At 43.7% G+C, this 22,221-nt stretch overlaps 2 protein-coding genes across 2 annotated transcripts; both read left to right on the top strand.

Annotated features, from left to right (window-relative positions):
- The first annotated feature begins 1,472 nt into the window (after positions 1–1,472).
- btbd9 (BTB (POZ) domain containing 9) lies at positions 1,473–11,717 on the top strand. Its single transcript, XM_061091419.1, has 11 exons — positions 1,473–1,609; positions 4,259–4,467; positions 5,134–5,497; positions 6,146–6,413; positions 6,523–6,742; positions 7,041–7,160; positions 7,490–7,599; positions 7,757–7,946; positions 8,495–8,602; positions 9,584–9,662; positions 9,775–11,717. The coding sequence occupies exons 2-11, from the start codon at positions 4,283–4,285 to the stop codon at positions 9,982–9,984; spliced, it is 1,854 nt and encodes a 617-aa protein (XP_060947402.1). The 5' UTR covers positions 1,473–1,609; positions 4,259–4,282; the 3' UTR covers positions 9,985–11,717.
- Positions 11,718–13,651: 1,934 nt separating this feature from the next.
- On the top strand, positions 13,652–21,721 carry LOC133024360 (AN1-type zinc finger protein 3-like). The gene is made up of 6 exons (XM_061091430.1): positions 13,652–14,157; positions 16,961–17,001; positions 18,573–18,767; positions 18,913–18,978; positions 19,071–19,241; positions 21,517–21,721. Exons 1-6 carry the CDS (start codon positions 14,090–14,092, stop codon positions 21,669–21,671), a joined length of 696 nt encoding a protein of 231 aa, XP_060947413.1. The 5' UTR covers positions 13,652–14,089; the 3' UTR covers positions 21,672–21,721.
- The last annotated feature ends 500 nt before the right edge of the window (positions 21,722–22,221 follow it).

Raw genomic sequence — 22,221 nt, 5'->3', positions numbered from 1 at the left:
AAAACAAATTGCCTCGGTTATGATCATAAAATACCAATTTGATGAGTCAGCAGCTTCGCAGCTCGGGAATGAGTTGGTATTAATGACCTGTGAGTAACGTGAACAGGAAGTGATGTCAACTCACGACTGTGAAAAGAGCTTTAGTCGCACAAAAGACAAAGACTAGTGCTCAGGTGTTAATTGTGGATGGAGAACTTTATGAAAAAGACAAGAGAACACAACTGCATTTTTATATGCAAACTGTTTCAATGATAACACGGCTTCGTGTGGACGTACTTACTTTGTCTGTACATGTATTTTTTTAACAGGGAATCGTTTTCACACACTTCATCTCACGCTCATGTTTACCAGGAGAGCGGTGTGTGTTTAATTTGTCACATGACCCTCCACGGTGAACCACATGTATTTCTTCTCCTAACTGAAAGTGTTTCTGTGGATGCAGGCAGCTGCTGGGTTTTGTTTCCTGACCTCTGTGATGTCACGTAAATGGAAATAATTGTATTAATGTTGCGAAAACAGCCATTTTTATTGCAGTGTTTTAACGTTTCATTCCAGTTGTAAAACAAATATGTTCAACAACTCCCCTCCATCTCACATATTAGGACAAAAAGTTTTTATATCTATTAAGAAAAAACTGAATCATTCACATGATATCTAAATTATATTAAAAAAATTGAACACCCCTACAACACTGTCTGCTTTGTGTTTACTGAACGGTCACTGACGTCTTCCTGTATTCTGCTACAGCCGTAGAAAACAACTGATTACTTTTATAGAATAATAATGAGAAGTGTTTACATCAAATTTGTATCACCAATGTTCACTACAAAGTTAACAAATTACAACAGTTATTATTTTAGAGAACTATGACAACTGTGGAGATGCAAACGGATCATCAACATTTTTTCGTCTTCCATCGGCCTGGATGACATGAGTTTATTGTTTACATGTTATTTCATGATATGCAGTTAATGAATAACAATACAAAACACCTTATCGTATTAATCACTATATTTGAATCATATACTTATAACTCGTGTAAAGAAAATTTATATTTACTTTGTTCAGTGTGTTGAATATAGTGCCATCTAGTGGTGAAGCTCACCTACACCTCCCTTTCCAAACGTGAGAGAACCTGTGGAAGTCTTCAGTTGTCATAAAAACTCAAAAGGTGTTTATTTTGTCCAATCTGGGCTTCTGTAAGAAACATGGCTAGGAATATTTGATATTCAATTTCTGCCAAAAGATCCTTTCATCTCAAAATCTTTGGCACTGGACCTTTAATTTGCAATCACTGGATTTGTGTATAATATGCAGACGACCATTATCACATACTTGTCTGAAAGTTCTGACGATCATTTTTCCATAACGAGTCCAATTTGATTATAAAAAATAAGCGGGTTTATTTTGGAAAACTGCTCCTCGCCCCGGAAGTGCTTGTCCGTTGACCCCGTGTGACCCAGCCTGGGCTTCCGGTGTGTGTGGTGTTGGAGGAGTTGTGAATCAGCTGCTTGGATTTGTCTCCGCGGAGGAAACCAGCGCTTTGCGTGTTTCTAACGCGTTTCTACGTGTTTCCTCGGCTGGCCTCAGGAGTGAATGAAGCTGTTCGGTGAGTTTTACTCTGAAAACACAGAAGAAACATCCGGTGTTGTTGGCTAGCGTCAGTTCAGGTGTCAAATGTCCGCGGCGGTAAACAACGCGGCTCCGCCAGCTTTCCGCTGTTTCCACATCGAACTGGTTCCTTTCCACAGAACCAGTCCCACCAGCGTCTCCGAGGGAAAGTCAAACTCAACGTGGCTGTAGCTTTACATCGGTAATGCTCTATTGTTAGCAGTTAGCTGTTAGCATTTAGCCACCGCTAGCTACGTGCACAGGAGTGTTCCAGTGTAACTGGGGATCATGGCACAGGGGACATGTTGTGTTTACACCAGATGTTGTGGGTCGGTCGCAGAGATGTGGTTTTCACTCAGCTCCTGTGTGTGTGTGAGGGGGGGCTGTGATCTCCTGAAGGTGTCGATGGTTAGGGTCCATGACGCCGCTGAGATGTTCACCTGAAGGACGCGGGTTCGACCCCCTGCTGTGAAGCACCTGCTGTGCTTTCAGGAAACGCCCATTTTACCTGGTGATCATCACAACTCACACACAACGAACACGTGTCGTATAAAAACATCCCTCACACCAGCGAGGGGGGGGGGGGGGCGGGGGCAGGTGCAGTGTCTCTGTGAGGAAAGTTGCTGAACGTGTTTTTATTGGACGTGTCGAGCTTCACGTGTCCTCCTCGTTTTTTTTTATTCTATTATTTGGCTTGAATTTCATCATTCACTATTTCAGGTATTCCCCAATTAACTTGTTTTTGATCATCACAAATCCCTATTTCTTATTCACAACGTGGGTCAGACATGAGAAGAACAGGATGAGGAAGATGAGGAAGATGAGGAGACAATTCTTCTGAGTCTGAAACCTCCGATACTGAGGACCTGGACTTTGTTCCACAGGATCAAGCTGGAGTTGTGGGTGTGTCATTTTTTACCCATGCTCTGCATTAGAAGGTTTTTGCGTAGCTTGTGTATCAAAGTTAAAGTGTGGAAGAGCATTTCCTCTTCTACACTGAACATGGTATTGCGATCATAAGGAGACTTATCCTGTGAGTAACCTGCTGTAGATGAACAGGAGCGACAGGAGGACACGTGAAGCTCAACACGTCCAGCACGTTCACCAACGACACCTTTAGTGTGTCTCCGCACTTCAGACACACGCGCTTTGTGAAAATTAAAATGAATGAAGACAACAAATCTCCAGTTGCCATGATCCCCAGTTAATCTGGAACATGTTGGTGATGTTTGTTTACATGTCAGCCCATCGGAACAAACTCCACATGTTCGATGCTGATACGATGTCACGCCCATTAACATTGTGGTCGTCAACGTCCATGTTTAAATGTAAGAACCCTGAGAAAATGCAGGATTAGTCTTTTGCGCCATAAAGTTGCAATTTACGATATAGGAATTTAAAAAAAATAGAGTAATGATTTGGGAAACAAAACCTCCGCCACCGCTGTTTTTGTCCTTTATATATACAGATAATATCTGGAACCCAGATGGTACATGTGAAGAAAATCACCAGATCACAGTTTAGTTTCTCTGTTTCCTCCAGATGTTTTTTTATTGAAATATAAACTACAAAACACAAACAGTGAGCACACACAAGGGGAAAAATACTATATAAATGTTTTCAAGCACATGGAAGGAGGAAATTTGACAGGCAGTGAAATAATATAATATAAGAAAATCCTATATTAGTTCCACAACAAGGGAAATTGGCAGCAAAGAGGAATAACAAAAAACAATAACTGTGCTGATTGTACAGTTTATAGGAGAAAGAAGAAAAACCCAGAACAAAAATAAGTTCAGAGCAAATACTTAAGAGGTTCAGTGCGTATTCAGCTAATTCCTTCAATAATTATAATAATCAACAATAACAATAAACGGAAAATCATCAAGGACCCAAGCCACCCAGGCTGTGGACTTCTAACACTGCTGCCGTCTGGGAGACGCTATCGGAGCATCCGAGCACGGACCACCAGACTTAAAAACAGCTTCTTCCCCCAGGCCGTAAGGCTTCTGAATCAGCAACACTGACCCTCAGAACAGTTATAATGTACATTCTGCTCCACCACCATACAAATACACTTTCTACACATATATTCATATTATTTAATTTAATATTCCCCGCGCTTCAACTGTTGGTAAACTGCTGCTTCTTTTTGGTTTGCTATGTTATATGTTATATGTCTATGTTATATGTTATATGTTATATGTTATATGTTATATGTTATGTTATTTTTATTTTGTAAAGCCCTTGCCTGCCAGGTCAAAAGATCACAGGTCCCACTTACTACGTACTTACTACATATATATTCATATTTTTTAGTTTTTTTGTTTTAATTTAATATTCCCCACTCCACCCGGTAAGCATCTGCTTCATTTAAATATTTTTCTGCTTCATTTTAATATGTAATACGTTATATGTTATATGGTATGTAAATTCTTTTTTTTTAATTTTTGTAAAGCCCGTCTACTGCATAGATGCTGCCTGCCATGTCCCAAGAATTTCACTGCTCCAATGACGCTGTCATTGTTGCATGTGACAAGAAACTTTGATTTGATTTGATTTTGATTTGATTAATTAATGAATAAAAACACACTTATGAACATAATTTATTTTATAAACGTATATTGAATATTTTATTTCCTGTCAGATGTGACTGTGGCACCCGTGGACCATGAGTAACAGTCACCCCCTGCGACCACTTGCCTCTGTGTCGGAGATCGACCACATCCACCTGCTGTCGGAGCAGCTGGGCGCCCTGGTGCTCGGCGAGGAGTACAGCGATGTGACCTTCCTCGTGGAGGAGAAGCGCTTCCCGGCGCACAGGGTCATCCTGGCGGCTCGATGCCACTACTTCAGGTAACCGTGATCGACTCAACTCTCCAGTCTTGTCTGTAACGTTTCTTTCCTCAGTCCTGCAGATCCCTCGGTTAGCTCACTTTTAACAGTTGTAGTAATTGCACCCGCCCTCTTGTCAGCAGTTAATCACAGGGTTTTGTTCTTCTCTTTATTCAAGAGCGTGGTCTTTCAGTTGGAGAGCAGGACTCATTGACTTCATGTTCCGATATTGTAATATCTTTACTCAAAGCGCTTTGCTCCCCCAAACCCCCCAGCTTGTGCTCAGATGAGCTCCTCTTGTGCCCAAACGCTTCACTTGCACTCAGATATTTTGTTGCTTGAACAGATTTCCTGTGCTCCTGCTTAAGTTCTACTCGCCCTCACGCTGCTGCTGTGCACACGTGAAACTTCTGCTCTTGTCAACAATAGAATTAAGAATCAGTCAAATATAAACAGAGTCCTAGCTGTTACAAAAATAATTTGCAAGCTGTGGTATCTGATCCAGGCATGATCATTAAATACTGAATATCTTTCTTATTTTCAAATGAATGTATGTGATTGATTACTTCCCCATGTAATGTACATATTAAGATGAAGACACATTGTCTCATGTTGTGATTGGATGTGTAGGCCCTGGGGACCTCCTGTATTTCATTGACCTTCATGTGCTTGTTCTGGCCCCTTCAGGGCCCTGCTGTATGGGGGGATGAAAGAGTCCCAGCCCCAGGCGGAGGTGTGTCTGGAGGAGACGCGGGCCGAAGCCTTCTCGATGCTGCTGAACTACCTGTACACGGGACGGGCCAGCCTCAGCTCCGCTCGGGAGGAGGTGGTGCTGGACTTCCTGGGCTTGGCTCACCGCTACGGCCTGCAGCCGCTGGAGGACTCCACCTCCGAGTTCCTCCGCACCGTCCTGCACACCAACAACGTCTGCCTGGTGTTTGACGTAGCCAGTCTCTACTCTCTGAGCGCACTCAGCGCAGCCTGCTGTGCCTACATGGACAGGCATGCACCTGAAGTGCTGAGCTCTGATGGTTTCCTCATGCTGTCCAAGGTATGAAGTGGCCGGATCATGGAGGAGCACACAAAGAGCCACAATCAGTATTGTATCTGGTTCATTGTCAGGAGGATGACTAATTATTTCTCCATTTATGATGATATATTTATTGGAATTTGGAAATAAACTGGTCAGTAAATATCTTCAATACAGTTGGTGTAAGGTAAACCAGAGAAACAGTGGCCTCTAGTGGCAGGTGAGAGATGAGCAGGACAGAACAGGTCATGTACATGTTGGAGTGTTTGTAACGGCAGGACTTCAGGCCACAGCATGTGTCCGTGCAGAGAGCTTGAGCAAAGCCAATGACACACAACACGTCTGTGATAAAGATGTTTTTACGATGCGTTCATCTGCTAAAAAATTAAATTATTATTATTTACAAATTTCACAACCATCGTCCGGTTCTGAATCTTCTTCATTGTTATTTTCATCGTTGTTTTCGTCAATGAAACTCTGCTCTGATCTTCTTCGGTATCGCTCCCCTAGCTTAGATCGTCTGAAACGCTACCTTACATTTCCCATAGAACATTTCACCATGTCTTAAATGATGACATCATATCAAACTTACAGTCTAATCCTTTCAGGTATATACACGTATACGTTACATTGGGTCTGAAGGGCTGATTCCCATGTGTGTGTTGACAGATGGCTCTTCTGACTGTGGTCAGCCGGGACTCATTCGCTGCCAGTGAGAAGGAGATCTTCCTGGCCTTGAGTCGCTGGAGTCGGCACCACGGGGAAGGAGCCGACTCCCACGAGGTGATGTCGGCGGTGCGGCTGCCCCTCATGACCCTGACGGAGATGCTGAACGTGGTGCGACCGTCCGGCCTCCTGAGCCCAGACGACCTGCTGGACGCCATCAAGACCCGCTCGGAGAGCCGCAACATGGACCTCAACTACCGGGGAATGCTTGGTCAGTGCCCTTCATAAGCCGCCTGCTTACAGTTACTACCACTGCTGTGGATCAGATCAAACATTGAATGCAAAATGTAATGGTGTTTACGTCTGTGCTTTTTGTACAGTCCCAGAGGAGAACATCGCCACCATGAAGTACGGAGCTCAGGTGGTGAAAGGGGAGCTGAAGTCAGCGCTGCTGGATGGAGACACACAGAACTACGACCTGGACCACGGCTTCTCCAGACATCCTATCGAGGAGGACGGCAGGGCGGGGATCCAGGTCAAACTGGGACAGTCGTTCATTATCAACCACGTACGCCTCCTGCTGTGGGACAGAGATAGCCGGTGAGTCCAGCTTGTCTCACTCTGCCACAAAGAAAAACAACCACCACAGTGGGATGTGAATTTTATCTTTGGTCCCATAGTATAATTCACATGGGTGTTGTTGTATAATAAAGTGCAGAAACAACTTCAGTTTATCAATGATATAAAGCTTCTGTCCTGAGGTCCCATCACAAGTGGATAGTTCTACGTTTATAAGTTAGTATGTTTTATTTGCTGTTCAATTAACCTCATTAAACTGACTTATTGCTGAATGTCAAACTCAATGTGAGGCTCTTTGTGTTCTGCTTGGCGATTGAAGGTCGTACTCCTACTACATCGAGGTGTCGATGGATGAGCTGGACTGGGTTCGTGTTGTAGACCACTCCAAGGTCCTGTGCCGCTCCTGGCAGAATCTGTACTTCACGCCACAAGTTTGCAGGTAGACCAATGCTGAACACATATAGTAGTGTATATATTTTGATCTTTCTTTTTTATTGTTGCTTCGGCACTGTTATTTAAATTCTGTTTTTCTCTTTTTTGCTGTAACAAGTGAATTTCCCCGTTGTGTGGATAAATAAAGAAATCTAATCTAATCTAATCTAATCAAACACACACACACACACACACACGCCACACAAATATATAATGTGAGTGTGGACGGCAGTTTGGATGTAATTCACCTTCAATTTATTCACTAATTTCTTTATGTTTGCATGACAGAATTGTTTTGATCACTTTCCATCTGATTTGTTTTTCTTTTTGTTCCAGGTACGTTCGCATCGTGGGAACACACAACACGGTCAACAAGGTTTTCCACCTCGTGGCTTTTGAATGCATGTTCACCAACCACTGCTTCACCCTGGAGGACGGACTCGTGGGTGAGTCTTCACTGCACCTGTAGTCTGCGCTGTTTTCAACAAGTGACTTCCTGCGATGCTACAGTGTTGTTCTATAATCCATCTGTGCTCTGGTAGCTAGTTATCTGACGTGTCAACATGCAAAACAACTCTTTGAACCTGCGCTTCATGTCCGCAGTGCCCAGCGAGAACGTGGCGACCATCGCGTCCTGTGCCAGTGTCATCGAGGGTGTGAGCCGCAGCAGAAATGCCTTGCTCAACGGCGACACGCGCAACTACGACTGGGACTCTGGCTACACCTGCCATCAGCTGGGTTCCGGAGCCATCGTCATCCAGCTGGCTCAGCCCTTCTCCATCGGATCCTTAAGGTAGATCCGCCCACGTTGTCAGAAACAAACACAAACAAAACAAACATTGATTGTGTTACATAGACGGATTGCACTGGTGGCAAACACGATTCACATGTCACTCCGTAGAGCTCACACCTTCACCAAGGCCCAACAGTCTCCCCCTTGAAACCACATTTAAATCCACTAGATCTGCACCATCTCAATTTCATAAATACATGATTTCCTTCATCGAGAAACAACAATTACATTTTAAAAAGTCTCGCGCTGTTGAAGAAGATGATCAAAATGATTCTGGAATCCTCACCAAAAGGATATGAGTTACTTGGCCCTTGTCCATAACATTTAAATTTGGATATGAACAACACCTTTTTATTTAAGCAGCTACAACTGAAAACGGTGACCAGGTTGAGATTAAATGCAGAGAGTGGTAGTTTTTCAGTTCTATATTCCATTTTCCTCAAATCATCACAATAATCACCAGCATCACATTGAATGTTGGTGCTTGTTAAGATGCTGCAGTACACACTCCGTCAGTAGAAGTTATTAAAGCTCTGTCCTGTGTTCAGGCTGCTGCTCTGGGACTGTGACGAGCGCTCGTACAGTTACTACATCGAAGTCTCCACCAACCAGCAGCAGTGGACCAAGGTGTTGGACCGCACCCGGGTGGCCTGTCGGTGAGGCTCCTGTTCCCAACTCTCAGTACTTCCCTTTAACGGGCCTTGATTCATTCCTGCTGTTTTCCATTTAGTCCATAACATTCAGAGTCAATCAGCAGCTTTACATGATTATATTATTGTATCATTTTTATACAATAATATTGTCTTTTGCACACTCTGTCTACATATTCTTACACTCATAGTATATTATGTTATCTATTGTATAGTCAAATACTTATATTATACCTCTACTATATATCATATATTATATCATACTCTCTGTATATTCTTTGTATATATAAGCCTATATACACATTTTTATACATGTGTTATAATTATAATTATTATTATTATTATATTATTACTATTATTATATATGCTGTTGCTGCTGTTGCTGCTATTATTACTATATACTGCTATTATATTGGTATAAATACTATCATATATAAATATATATTATGTTATATTATATACTATATATACTGTACTATTTTTTATATACTGTCTAACAATAACATTACCATCATATCATCAGTACTATTACCATCATCTTGCCACTGCACCTTATCTACCTATTTATCTTGTGTTTCTGTTTTTTTATTCTTTCTACCTGAATATTTTATATTTTATTCTATTGTATTTTATTGTATTGTATTCAAATATACCGGCTGCTATGACGACCTAATTTCCCTTCGGGGATGAATAAAGTAATCTATCTATCTATCTATCCATCTATCCATCTATCTATCTATCTATCTATCTATCTATCTATCTATCTATCTATCTATCTATCTATCTATCTATCCATCTATCCATCTATCCATCTATCCATCTATCCATCTATCCATCTATCCATCTATCCATCTATCTATCTATCTATCTATCTATCTATCTATCTATCTATCTATCTATCTATCTATCTATCTATCTATCTATCTATCCATCTATCTATCTATCTATTATAATCTAAAAACATTTTGATAATGTTGTCTCTTCCAGATCATGGCAGACCTTGATGTTTGATAAGCAGCCGGCCTCCTTCATCCGTATCGTTGGGACTCATAATACTGCGAATGAGGTGAAAACACACGTCACTGTGGCTGTCAGGCTTCTTCCTGTTTCTTGTTTTAATGCAACAGGAACCAGAACCCTACGTTGGAGCAGAATGTGACTGTGTGATCTCCCTGCAGGTGTTCCACTGTGTTCACTTCGAGTGTCCGGCCCAGCTCGACACAGAGGTCAAGGAAGGAAGCCCTGGCCTGAATCCGTCTGACTCTGAGGCCGCCTCCCAACATCCACGCCCCCAGCGACCTTCACGCACACACAGCCTGCTGCCCACCCAGCCCTCCTCCCAGCCCTCCTCCCCCCCCTCATCCTCGTCCTCACAGTCCCATCTCTGAGAGCGCCCTCGCCACCTCGCTGGAGGGTGCCGAGGGGAAGGGAGACCTCAGAATGCCATTTTTGCACAGCCTTCATCATCCAGACTGCACTGCTACAACGCCATTTAAGGCGATCGTCTCATTGTCATAACCTGTGGTCATAAGTGCAACATTAGACACTGGTATATCTGTAGCAGAAGCGTTTAGGGCTCCAGTCTTCCTCTTGGTTTTGAAACTGAAAGTTAGATATGACATCCACTGGTCCCGTGCATTTTTGTGAAGGTACTTTTATAGCTACTAGAACTCAAGTTTTCTCCCGTCAAAATCAACTGTAAACTTTACTTCTCCAAAGATGAGGCACACACTGAAATGTGGTTTTACTGTACCGCCAAAGAACAGTAAGACCAGGAGGGGAAGAGCGCTGTTATCAGAATTTTACGAGTTAGTATTTCCAAAAGAAATGGATTTTATCCTCAAACGAGCTATTTTTTTAAGGAACTGTCTTAAAATGACTCTACTCACTTTTCATACCATCAAGCTAACGGAGTAGACGTCAAATATTTTTCAAACTGTGGAATTAAATCTTTGAAGGGTTTGCCAAAGCTGTGGAGCAAATGCTTTCTGGGGCATTTGTATGCAAATAGCACTTAATCCAATTATGCATTTGCATATTAAGTAATGGCTGTTTTAGTACTTGTGGACGGGCTTTCATACCTGAAACCAAAACTCGTGGTCCTCATCTGGTGTTTAGGTTTTTTTCATAGTTGAAATTCATACCTCAAGAAAAACCTCGCTAAAACTTCAAGTTGATTTGATTAAGTGTCTTAATGAAGCATTTTAAGCACTTGAGTGGCTTAGCACAAATGATTGGGGAAATCAATTAGGTCGATGGAAATTGGCACTGACGGGCTCGGACCAAATTATATCTATATGCACTAGAGCTGCCTGGAAGAAAGTTCACAAACAGTCGATGCACGAGCAGCTGCCATTGGCACTTTACTTTACTCAAGTATACAGAAATCAAGGCTGCGGTTTGGGTCCTTTGACTGAAGTACAGTTCTGGAGCGCTGGGTTTGGTATCTTTCTGTTTTATGTTAAGTTTATTTGAACACGCCCTCGCTCCTGGACGTGTCTGTTTATGTGTTTTTAAATTAAGCTATCAGTGCCGTGGTTTCATTTGTGTCCTGATGTTGCACTTTTGAGTTGTCTCCTGTGTTTGATGTTAGATAATCTGAACTAGCTAACTACCGTGGGTGACACACTGACGTTTCTATAAACCTCCTTCAGTCATCCCTATCTATGTTTTAGAAGAAGTTGAATGAAGTTTTCTTTAATACATAACCAGAGAAGTGAAATAGGACATTGTTTAGGTTACACCCCCCCCCCCCCGACCCCCCTTCCTCACTTTGTGTATAGTTTTACCTAATAAATATATTTGTTTGACCATTGACGTGCGATTGCATTTCACTGCCTCTGGTTCCGTACATTGCCTGTTAGAAATGTGATCACGGAAACAGCTGAAATAGTTTATGAATGTTGGTTGCTGTGCGTTCTGCTGAGTCATGTTAGAACAAAGCGGAGATCTTTGATACGAGCAGCTCGGGGATCGATACCTTCCGTCGGGTGTGTGGAGCTTCTGTTACAGAGCGACAGGTTCATCATGCTGCAGGAAGCTCCTCAGGCTGTTTTCATGTGTAATAATACTGCCCTCTGAAGTTTTTTGTCATGAAACATTTAAAAAAAATTTGAAGCTCTGATTGTACTTTTGTCTCGTTTTTGTTCGCCCCAGAAGTGGAAAGAGAGGAGGATTTTAATATCAGAGCACTGATTCTAAAATCCTTGAACTAGAATGTCCCCTGAGACGTCAGACTCATCCTCACGTTGTCTTCACTTTAGAAATGTATACAGAATAAATATAATATTTATAATTCTTTATTGTATTCTTTTCTATTTAAGACATTTTTCTATCCTTTATCTATTTCAGGATGGTTTATTTTATCCATTTGAATTCATGAATTTCATATTAACGCACATTTATTATATTGATTATGTCATAAAACAACTTATACAGGATTTGAAGTCGATCAAGTCTTTCAACTTTTTAGTTTTGTAAAGAGAGCGTTGGTTGGTGCTTTTATTTGCTTATTTTTAAAATAGTCTATATAATATGTTCCTGAAGGAAGAACAACGTGGATCTACTTCGTCTCTAGGTGAAATATTGACATTAAGCTTTGATGTAATTTATTTTTGCCCTTTTAAAGGTCTTTAAACTTTTTAGTTTCATAAAAAAGTTGTTGGGTCGCTTCTCTGTCTGTGGTTTTATTTACAGTTCATTGTCATAACCTGTGGTCATAAGTGCAACATTAGACACTGGTATATCTGTAGCGGAAGCGTTTAGGGCTCCAGTCTTCCTCTTAGTTTTGAAACTGAAAGTTAGATATTAAAGGTACTTTTATAGCTACTAGAAGTCAAGTTTTCTCCCGTCAAAATCAACTGTAAACTTTACTTCTCCAAACTAAAGATGAGGCACACACTGAAATGTGGTTTTACTGTACCGCCAAAGAACAGTAAGACCAGGAGGGGAAGCGCGTTGTTATCAGAATATATGAATTTCATATTAACGCATATTTATTATATTGATCATGTCATAAAATAACTTATACAGGATTTGAGGCATTTCGAAGTCGATCAAGTCTTTCAACTTTTAAGTTTTGTAAAGAGAGCGTTGGTTGGTGCTTTTATTTGCTTATTTTTAAAATATTCTATATAAAATGTTCCTGAAGGAAGAACAACGTGGATCTACTTCGTCTCTAGGTGAAATATTGACATTAAGTTTTGATGTAATTTATATTTGCCCGTTTAAAGGTCTTTAAACTTTTTAGTTTTATAAAAAAGTTGTTGGGTCGCTTCTCTGTCTGTGGTTTTATTTACAGTTCATTGTCATAACCTGTGGTCATAAGTGCAACATTAGACACTGGTATATCTGTAGCAGAAGCGTTTAGGGCTCCAGTCTTCCTCTTAGTTTTGAAACTGAAAGTTAGATATTACATCCACTGGTCCCGTGTATTTTTGTGAAGGTACTTTTATAGCTACTAGAACTCAAGTTTTCTCCCGTCAAAATCAACTGTAAACTTTACTTCTCCAAAGATGAGGCACACACTGAAATGTGGTTTTACTGTACCGCCAAAGAACAGTAAGACCAGGAGGGGAAGAGCGCTGTTATCAGAATATATGAATTTCATATTAACGCATTTATTATATTGATCATGTCATAAAATAACTTATACAGGATTTGAGGCATTTTGAAGTTGATCAAGTCTTTCAACTTTTTAGTTTTGTAAAGAGAGCGTTGGTTGGTGCTTTTATTTGCTTATTTTTAAAAATACTCTATATAATATGTTCCTGAAGGAAGAACAACGTTGATCTACTTCGTCTCCTGGTGAAATATTGACATTAAGTTTTGATGTAATTTATTTTTGCCCGTTTAAAGGTCTTTAAACTTTTTAGTTTTATAAAAAGTTGTTGGGTCGCTTCTCTGCCTGTGGTTTTATTTACAGTTGATAGAAAGCTCCGGGTCCGGTTCCTTTACGACAGAACGTGGATCCACATCAAAGCGAGGCTCCTGGTTTCCTTGGTACAATATTGACACTGTGCTTTGATGGACGCGTTTCCGGTGCTCGGCCCCGGAGACTCGACGTGTGAGCAGGGGTGGTCCTGCAGCTCGGAGGGGAAGGCCTGCCTCCATCTATTTATTTTCACTCCTCTCTCGCCTCCCACGCATTTCACGTCTCTGTGTGTGTGTGCTGGACGAGGTGCCGGTCGCTGCTGGATCTCCCGGAGCCGAGAGCTGTCGACTGGAACCCCGGGACGCCCCCGCCGCTCCGCCGCCCGTCGAAGCGTCCCGACGTCCGGCTGATCGCCTCCCCGGGACTCGCTCGGTTCCTCCGCTTCCTCCGCCCGGTTCCGATCCACCGGAGGATTCCTGCGGTCCGCTCCGCCTCCCGGCCCCGTGGACCGCGACCCACCGAGGACATCTCCCCGTGTTTGTGGACCGTTGTCCCCCGGGGATCGAGAGCAGGCCCCGGACTCATCCTCCAGCCTCGCCTGTCCTCCTTGTCCCGGAGACATGGGAGACACCAGCGAACGCAGCAAGCCGCCCGGGCTCCCCCCGCGGTGTCCCTGCGGGTTCTGGGGGTGAGTGTGAACCCGGATCCCCTGTGGATCCGACCCGGATGGGACGAGGCTCCGCGGGTCTCTCCCGGTCCGGACCCATTGTTGTTGTTCTGCTGTGCAGGCCGAGGGTGGGGGGTTGGGGAGCTAGCTAATAAATAAACCTGCTAGCTTGAGACCTAGCTTGAGAACTAGCTTGTCAAAGTTCCGGTTCTACGGGCTGGAGCCGCCGGTTCGAGCCGGGACGTCGAGGTTCGAGTCGGACCCGGGGACTCGGGACCGGGACCGACTCACACATGATTTATTACCGAGCTGGTTCCGTTTCAAACCGGGTTTCTGAGCCCGAGCTGCGGCGGAAAGAAGCGAGTGTTAGCATGTTAGCTCGTTTAAACTTCCCCTCGAACCGAGCCGTGCTCATGGGCTCCTCGGGGGTCTCCGGGGGGGTTTCACACCTTCTACAGCCGCTGTGGGTGCGGGTTAGAAACCGGAAGTGATTCACTCACGTCTCCTGTGCTGGCACGTGAGAGAAGTGACTTCATGCTAACTGATTTAACACTGAAACATGTTTCTGCTCCTGGGCTCATAACAGCTGATAAACTGTGATAAGATCACTGCCACCTCATCACTGAGCAGCTGGGACAGGACTCACTAACAGGACAAAGACAAGAGGCGAATTAATACAATTACATTTAAAGATAAGAAAAATGGTATCAAGGAAAATCTAGAATGACAGACATCAGATAAATCATTTAAAATAAACGGCCCACAATGTAAAATCCATTCTGTTAAACTACATGTTTATTGCAGTGAGGTTTCAAACTGCCGAGAATCTCTACAGTTTGCTGGAAAGTCCCTCAGGGCTCCGTATTGTGCCCAACACGTTTTATTATATATGTTTAAATGTGGAGTTAATATAATATAGACCCCGGGAGGTCCAGTTATACCAGTTCCACACTGCTTCCCACAGAGGAGAGATACAAACTGGGAATGCAAATGTTGAAAGACAAGAAGCAAATGAACACACTGTCATTTAAACGTGTGTTAGTCATTGTGAGGCGGTGATAAGCTTCTATTGTGTGAACTGCAACCTGCAGGATAACAGCAGCTCTGAGGTATTAGCTGTCAGTTGACTACCAACCCCTCCCCCCCCCCCCATGTCCCAGCCCCCAGTTGCCTTCATTTAATGGTTTCCAGCAGGCGAACTGGGACCAGTAACCCACCTGTCAATGTCAGGTGACACAAATGGCAGCAGCGTTGTGTGTTTACAGCCCTGTGCTCAGAATAACACCTGGCCGGGGGGGGGGCGGCGGGGGGGGGGCCTGTCCCACACAGGCTCCTCACACATGTCACAGGAACTCAAGGCCTCTTAATAAGATCTTGAGGACGGGTCGGGACGGCGTGTTGAAGGACTTGATTCACATCTTCTCACACTGAATACAGGGTTTTTGTTTCACACTTATTATTAAAAAGACTCTTTTTAAGATCAAGTTCACACCAATCTGCTGAGAGTCTGAAGGTTTTAATACCAAAGACGACACCGGGTGATTTGATTTACTGGTTTCTCCTCTTTTTAAGAGAAGCTGTTTCTCATCAGTGAATCACCTGGATGAAATGTAACCTGAGGAACATGAGAACTAGGACGACTCTTGGTGGAGTTCACCCCTCCCTCCAGGCCTCAGTCCCCGGATCAAACCACATTTAAATCCACTAGATCCTGATTTTTATTTGAATCTAAATATCAATCCCCTTAACAAAGGCTCTGCTTTCTTTTTATCTGAATTTTTTCCCGATAGTCCGGTCGCACTCTTGTGAAAACGTAAATCACCATTTTACTCATTTCCTTGAGTTTCATCACCCGTCCTGCCTTCTCATTGGTCAGGTGTCGAGTGATCAGTTTATTAGGACCAGCTGCACAGTGTGAGAAACCAACCCGTCCTGTCTCAGTCCTCAACAGTCTCCAAGCTGTGCTTAGTGGCGATTCAACATTCGTACTGGACATATTTTCCAAATCTGTATCTGATGTTGTATAATTATATCAACAATCAGACAATGGCAGATTTGTGTCGACACCAGAGTCCAGTCATTTATTTCTTTGCTTCCTGTCAACAGAGTTTAATCCATGTAGAGTTATTGATGTGTCTTGGTGACTCACCGGTGAAGTGACTGTAACAGGTAAAAACCCTCAGCTCCTTGGTGAAGGTGAAACATTCTGTGCAGGCTTGTCCTGCTGCATTAGTCACATAGCTCCTGTAGGAACAATGAGCTGAATACCCTACGGACTTCCAGCGTCTATTGACTATTGACAGGACTCGCAGCCGATAGAAACCAGCCAGCCCAACGTATTGTGGTGGTGTGAACGTTAAAGAGAGATCCAGAAGCTGAGGGAAAGACGAGGCAAACCTGCAGGAAAGGTGCTGCCGGCCGCCAAGAAGAGCAGGAGCTCAGGTCCAGAGCACTTTGTGTTTGAGGAGTAAAGGAGATAAAATCTGCTCATATTCAGGATCATGATTTGAATCAGTGTTCTCAGGTCTTCATGATCTTATATGTTCAGAAAACAAATGGCTTTCCTCCGACTGTCCATTGCTGCTGCGCCTCTTTTCAGCCTCTGTCTCAAACAGGTCCCCGTTTATTTGCTATGGGCTGAAACTTTATTTTACAGAATTAACAATGCTCAAAATGTACATTTATGTCTAATTTTGACATAATAGTGTATTTCTAAATTTAATTTTTATATATTGGGTTTTATTTTTGATTTTGTCTTAAATTTGTATCTGTAAAAGTCCTCGGTTGAGTTTAATCACAAATATATTCTGTCCTCTCTCTTCAGGTCCAGTAAAACCATGAACATGTGCTCCAAATGTTTCGCTGGTAAGTGCCCACACATACGAGTTTTTTAATTTATACTTTTGTCAGATTTTGTCCTTCATACCAGGGACACAGCAAAACACTGATCTCAGGAAGTGATGCTAACAAAGCTAGCAAGTCTTAACAAAAGCAGTTTCCACCTTTTTGAAGGAAGATGTTTGTCATTAAAGTAGAAAGGAACATTGTTGTGTAAGAGAAAATGCCTTTATATTAAAACCTTGAGTTGCTTTGGAGAGATCAGTAAAGAGTTAGTATCAGCAGAACCTTTGGGTACCGACCCAGTGAATCTCCTGGTTCCAGCTTTCAGCATTTTCCTCTAAAACTACTTGAATGTAGAGAATGGGTTTTTCTGCAGCGCGTCAGACAAAGAAAAAGGCCCAATTAAAGTTTGAAAATGTCAAAGCCAGCATTAAGTTTTCTCAGGATCCTCTCCAGTCTGGTTTTGGGTGGAGGGTGCACTTCAGCCCTGTGGCTGCCATGGCAACCGGGGAGTACAGCAGACGGCGAGGACCTTCGGGCCGCAGCATCGAGCATCACATCACAGACAGCTGTAACGCTCAGAATAGACACAATACGCCTGAGTACCGCGGCTGAGCAGAAGTGGGTTAGCCCACATGTGGAGGAGAAACCGAAATCTAGGCTGACCTCCCTCACCCTCCCCGGGGGGGGGGGGGGGAGCAGAGACGGCATCTTCATGGATCAATAACGTCTGAGATCGTTATACAGGGAGGGTCAAAGTGCAAATGTGATGGTGTCAGACTTTTACTAAATCAGAGTTGGAAGAGTGAACTTGTTGCTGGTGTTTAATTCAGTTCTGAGCCGGGACTGTTTCTAAAACTTTATGCACAACTTTCTCTACAGTACAGATGTGTTTCCTTTTCCCCTCAGCTCGCTGTTTCCTATAAACTGATTCAATTTTTCATCAAGATCCATGAATTGTTCTCTTAGAAATCAAGTAACATGTTGAAGAACATCCTCATTGACGATGTTTTAAAGAAAGTGACTTGAACCACATCTCATCCCTCAAAGTTCGTGGAAATGCGTCGAGTGGTTTTTGTGTAATCCTGATAACAGACAAATAGGAAACTGTTAATGTCCTTTTGATTGGCTTGTCGGTCGTGTGTTGCCACTTCCTGTATCCGCTGGTTAATGTAGCGTCTTATGGTTATAATCTTAACCGTCACAAGTTGACGTCCTGTCTTCTACGTGTGTTCTTCAGTCTCTCATCTGTCTGTTGTGGACTCAGTCGGACGTTCTCCAGAGTTCTTACTCAGGGGCCGGCCGTAAAAACAAATGTCTCGGACATTTTCATTATTACACACAACCCAATAAATCTCTCCTTAACTGATAAGTCATGAAATTACTGATAAAATCCAAAGAACTGTCTGTAACCATCTCGGGGAAACTGCCCACGTCACCAGTGCCTCACCATAAAATGCTTCTTGTCAACGTGGCACATTAAACCATAGATTACACAGACTCAACTCTTAATAGTTCAATGCGTTCGGACCATGTCCCCCATTGCCTGTGTTTGTATGTTTCTCTCTAATCCCTCTCTCTCTCCCTGACCACAGACATCCAGAAGAAGCCCCCAGGAGAGGACTGCACCCCCACGCCTATCCAAAGCACCGGGAGTAGCCAATCAACCCTTTTCACTAGCGAGACGAGCAGTAGCAGTAGCCAGTCACTATTGTCGTCGCCGCCCCCCCCCAGCTCTGAGCAACCATCGGCCGAAGAGCCCTCGCCAGCGTTCCCCAGCACGAGGGAAGGTGAGTCGGACGGATTCAATACGAGTATTAAACCTGCTTGATGTCCAAGTCAAGTAGTATTCTGTCATCTATAGTATTTTTGGAGGTACAGTGTTGGAATAAACGTTTTATTCCGTCTGACACGTCTGTTCATTCCCATCTGCAGGCGCGTCGTCCACAGACACCGCCCAGGGAACCCTCTGCACCCCCACAAAGCGTCCACGAGAATCAGGTAGAGTCGGCCTCTCCTCCCTGCCGTGCTTCGGTGTGACCTGTCCCACTCTGAGTGCTAACCGTTACTCCTCTGGTGTTTTTTGTGCGTAGCCTCGGGCTCGGAGAGCGAGGCGACGCCGGAGAAGCGGCCTCGGGCGGACGAGGAGGAGGGGGGCAGCGAGGAGGCCCGCGGGACGCCCAAGCAGAAGAACCGCCGGCGCTGCTTTCGCTGCCAAACCAAACTCGAGCTGGTGCAGCAGGAACTGGGCTCCTGCCGCTGTGGTCAGTTCCAAACACTTCCTTGTCTCTCAGTCATGTGTCAGAACGACCCCAGAGGGTTCACACGCTTCATCCAGCTCCTCTCTCACTGTGGTGTAACGCAAAATCTGAAACTACCACTGCTCGGCAGCAGGACCTGCATGTCAGCCCCTGGGTTGGTTCTTACATTAGGCTTCATCCACACTAATGTGTTCTTGTTCTGAAACTAAAACAATCTCTGTCCACACAAGCATCTGAGCTCTGTCTCAGTCTTTACTACACACTGGAGTAGATTAGGGACGGGAATCGGCAGGGACCTCCCGATACGATACCATCACGATACTTAGGTGGCGATACGATATGTATTGCGATTCTGTAAGTATTGCGATTCGATATATTATGATTTCCTGGGATTTCTTTTGGTTATTTTTTTTTTTAAATAATGGACCATGGAAAAATGTTGAATCATTCCTTCATATACAACACAGTCAAATTCACTTAGAGCTTTACCAGTTTTATTTCAAATATTAACATTAACTTAATGACTGCCGGGCAGCCATTAGAGAAAATAAATAAAAATGTGCCCTATTATTGTAAAGCCCCTGTCAACTGCACACAAACTGACAGATTAAGAAATGTATGCCACTAAGGCTACTTTTAAAAAATAAATAAAAGGTAAATTAAACAGAATGAATAAAAGTTTACTTAAAATATAAACTTTGAAATAAACAAAGTAGGCTATTGTTGTTTGCATGTAGGCGATGCAAAGCTAGTGCTTGGGTATGTTTAGATTCTTGTGCAAAAGCAAGAGCTGGTCAACATGCTCTGGGGTGATGTTGCTCCCCCAATATATCCCCCCCGGTATAAACCAAAAACCAACTTTTTTTTTTTAAATAAAAAAAAAAAAATCGATTTGGGGGGCAGCATATCGATTTAAAATCGTCATTCACAAGAATCGCGATTTTATAACTGAATCGATTTTTTCCCCCCATCCCTAGAGTAGATCATGTGACCGTTCACGTACATTTGGCAATGTGTGTGTCAGTGAAAACAGGAAGCAGATTGTCTACTCTGCAGCTGGTTGCTTAGTTACAGAAAACACTACACACAAGAGACTGTTGAAGAGTCTTTTCTTCTGAGTGATGACGAGGTGGGACTGTTACTGACAGTTGGTGTTGGCAACGTTCTGCATGTTTCGTCATGACCGACGAGAACCGATCGGCAAACGAATGCTGATGACTTCATCGTTTCCTGTCCAGACTGTGACACAACCGCCGAGTTCTCAGACTTAAACAGGGTCCATGGAGATTCCACATTTCTCTGTTTCAGGTCGTGTGGACGGCAGATGAACACGCAGCAGCAGTGATGTGTTTTAAAATTAAAACGTAGTGTGGATGTAGAGTCACATAAGTCCTCTTATAAGTTTAACTTGTAAGGGCACAGTTATATCCTGTGTATTGTTAAGGGCCCAAGGAAGTACAGTGTTGGGTTCTGGTGCAATTTGGACACGTTCAATATTAACTAACTTTGAATAAACAGGTGGCTGCAGAGACTCGTCAACATAAGTTCTCGACAACTAATGATTTTCCACTTTGGGTTCTGTGTTCTGAGTCGAGATTAAATAAGCAGGTGAACAGCTGTTTGTGTGGCAGCTCTTTGCTTTAGGTTCCGTGGTCTGAGTCCAGCTGCAGCTCCTTATCACTGCAGGTCACTTTGACAGGTTCTGAATTTAACAGTTTCCATAAAATCCTTTTTAAATGAATCAAACACTAAACAAGCAAACCCAGGTTTTCATGATCCTGTTCATGATTGTATAGATTTTTGTAAATTCTAAAAGTAAGAAAAGCCACAAACTTCCCGCATGTACTAAACATGTGTTTTGTAGCACAAACAAAACATATGATTTTAAAAACTGAATTATTAAAAAATAAGTTGTCATAGAAACAAGTAGAGATTTCTGTCAGATTCAGATTTTGGCGTAGGATGGATGTAATTTACCTTTAACTCCTTTTCTCAGTCCCTGATGCACAGGTTTGCAGATGATTCGCTGAGCCGCACTTCATGATTACAACTTTTTCTCAATTACCTAAAGTTTTTGTTGGTTTCTCTTTTTTAATTGGACAAGAGAAGTTTTGCAAATCGGTTGACGAAGTGAGTAAAGACTTTGTTTCTGTCTCTTGTGTTGTTGCTGAGGTGAAACCACTGCTGTAACGTTTCCTCCCATACGAAGCAGGAGCAGCCGAACCCGGGTCTGTGTCTCCGCCTCCCTCACGTCTCTGTCTCCCCCCCCCCCCGACAGGCTACGTGTTCTGCATGCTGCACCGGCTGCCGGAGCAGCACGACTGCCTGTTCGACCACCTGGGCCGCGGCCGCGAGGAGGCCTCCCTCAAGATGGTGAAGCTGGACCGGAAGGTGGGCCGCTCGTGCCAACGCATCGGGGAGGAGTGCTCCTGATCGGTCACGCCGGGTCCAGCCATCCAGTGAAGAGATGAGGCGCTTACTAAGAGGAGGAGGAGGAGGAGGTGGAGGTGGTGGAGGAGGGAGAGCGAGGAGGAATGACAAATGGGGTGGGAGGGGGAGGGGGGTGGGGAGGGAAGAAAAGGAAGAAGAAGAAGAAGAAGAGGAGGAGGGAGCACGGTCGTAACATCCTGCATCCGACCTGACGATTCTGGATCTGAGCTTGACGGCGCCCTGTTGTCGACCCCGACTTCTCACCCGGAGCGTCTGTGCGGACTCGGCTCCGGGCGAGGCGGCTCGGGACCAACAGGGGGCGGAGCCACGTTCAGTATCGCATGTTCACACACACAGCCTTAACCCCACCCCCCACCCCCGCCCTCTTCAGAGGGAGGACGCCGCACAGACGGATCCAGTCAGTCGTACATCACGCACGTGGTTTCCTCCTCTTGCTCGCGCTCCTTCTTTTCAGAACAGGAAGTCACGGAAAACAAACTGTTGTAGCGTTTCGGCTGAACTGATCCGTTTTGGATTCTCCTTCAACTGAGTT

The sequence above is a fragment of the Limanda limanda genome, chromosome 18 (genome assembly GCF_963576545.1).
Source record: "Limanda limanda chromosome 18, fLimLim1.1, whole genome shotgun sequence".
NCBI classification, from domain to species: domain Eukaryota; kingdom Metazoa; phylum Chordata; class Actinopteri; order Pleuronectiformes; family Pleuronectidae; genus Limanda; species Limanda limanda.
The sequence above is the reverse complement of the archived record's forward strand: the minus strand, read 5'-3'. Positions and strand labels throughout refer to the sequence as shown.

Excerpts from the sequence above, each read along its gene's own strand:
- btbd9 (XM_061091419.1), top strand. The coding sequence starts at position 4,283 with ATGAGTAACAGTCACCCCCTGCGACCACTTGCCTCTGTGTCGGAGATC. Across the intron at positions 6,414-6,522 it reads CAACTACCGGGGAATGCTTG|TCCCAGAGGAGAACATCGCC; the intron begins GTCAGTGCCCTT and ends CTTTTTGTACAG. Across the intron at positions 8,603-9,583 it reads CGCACCCGGGTGGCCTGTCG|ATCATGGCAGACCTTGATGT; the intron begins GTGAGGCTCCTG and ends TGTCTCTTCCAG.
- LOC133024360 (XM_061091430.1), top strand. The coding sequence starts at position 14,090 with ATGGGAGACACCAGCGAACGCAGCAAGCCGCCCGGGCTCCCCCCGCGG. Across the intron at positions 14,158-16,960 it reads TGTCCCTGCGGGTTCTGGGG|GTCCAGTAAAACCATGAACA; the intron begins GTGAGTGTGAAC and ends CTCTCTCTTCAG. Across the intron at positions 17,002-18,572 it reads GTGCTCCAAATGTTTCGCTG|ACATCCAGAAGAAGCCCCCA; the intron begins GTAAGTGCCCAC and ends CCCTGACCACAG.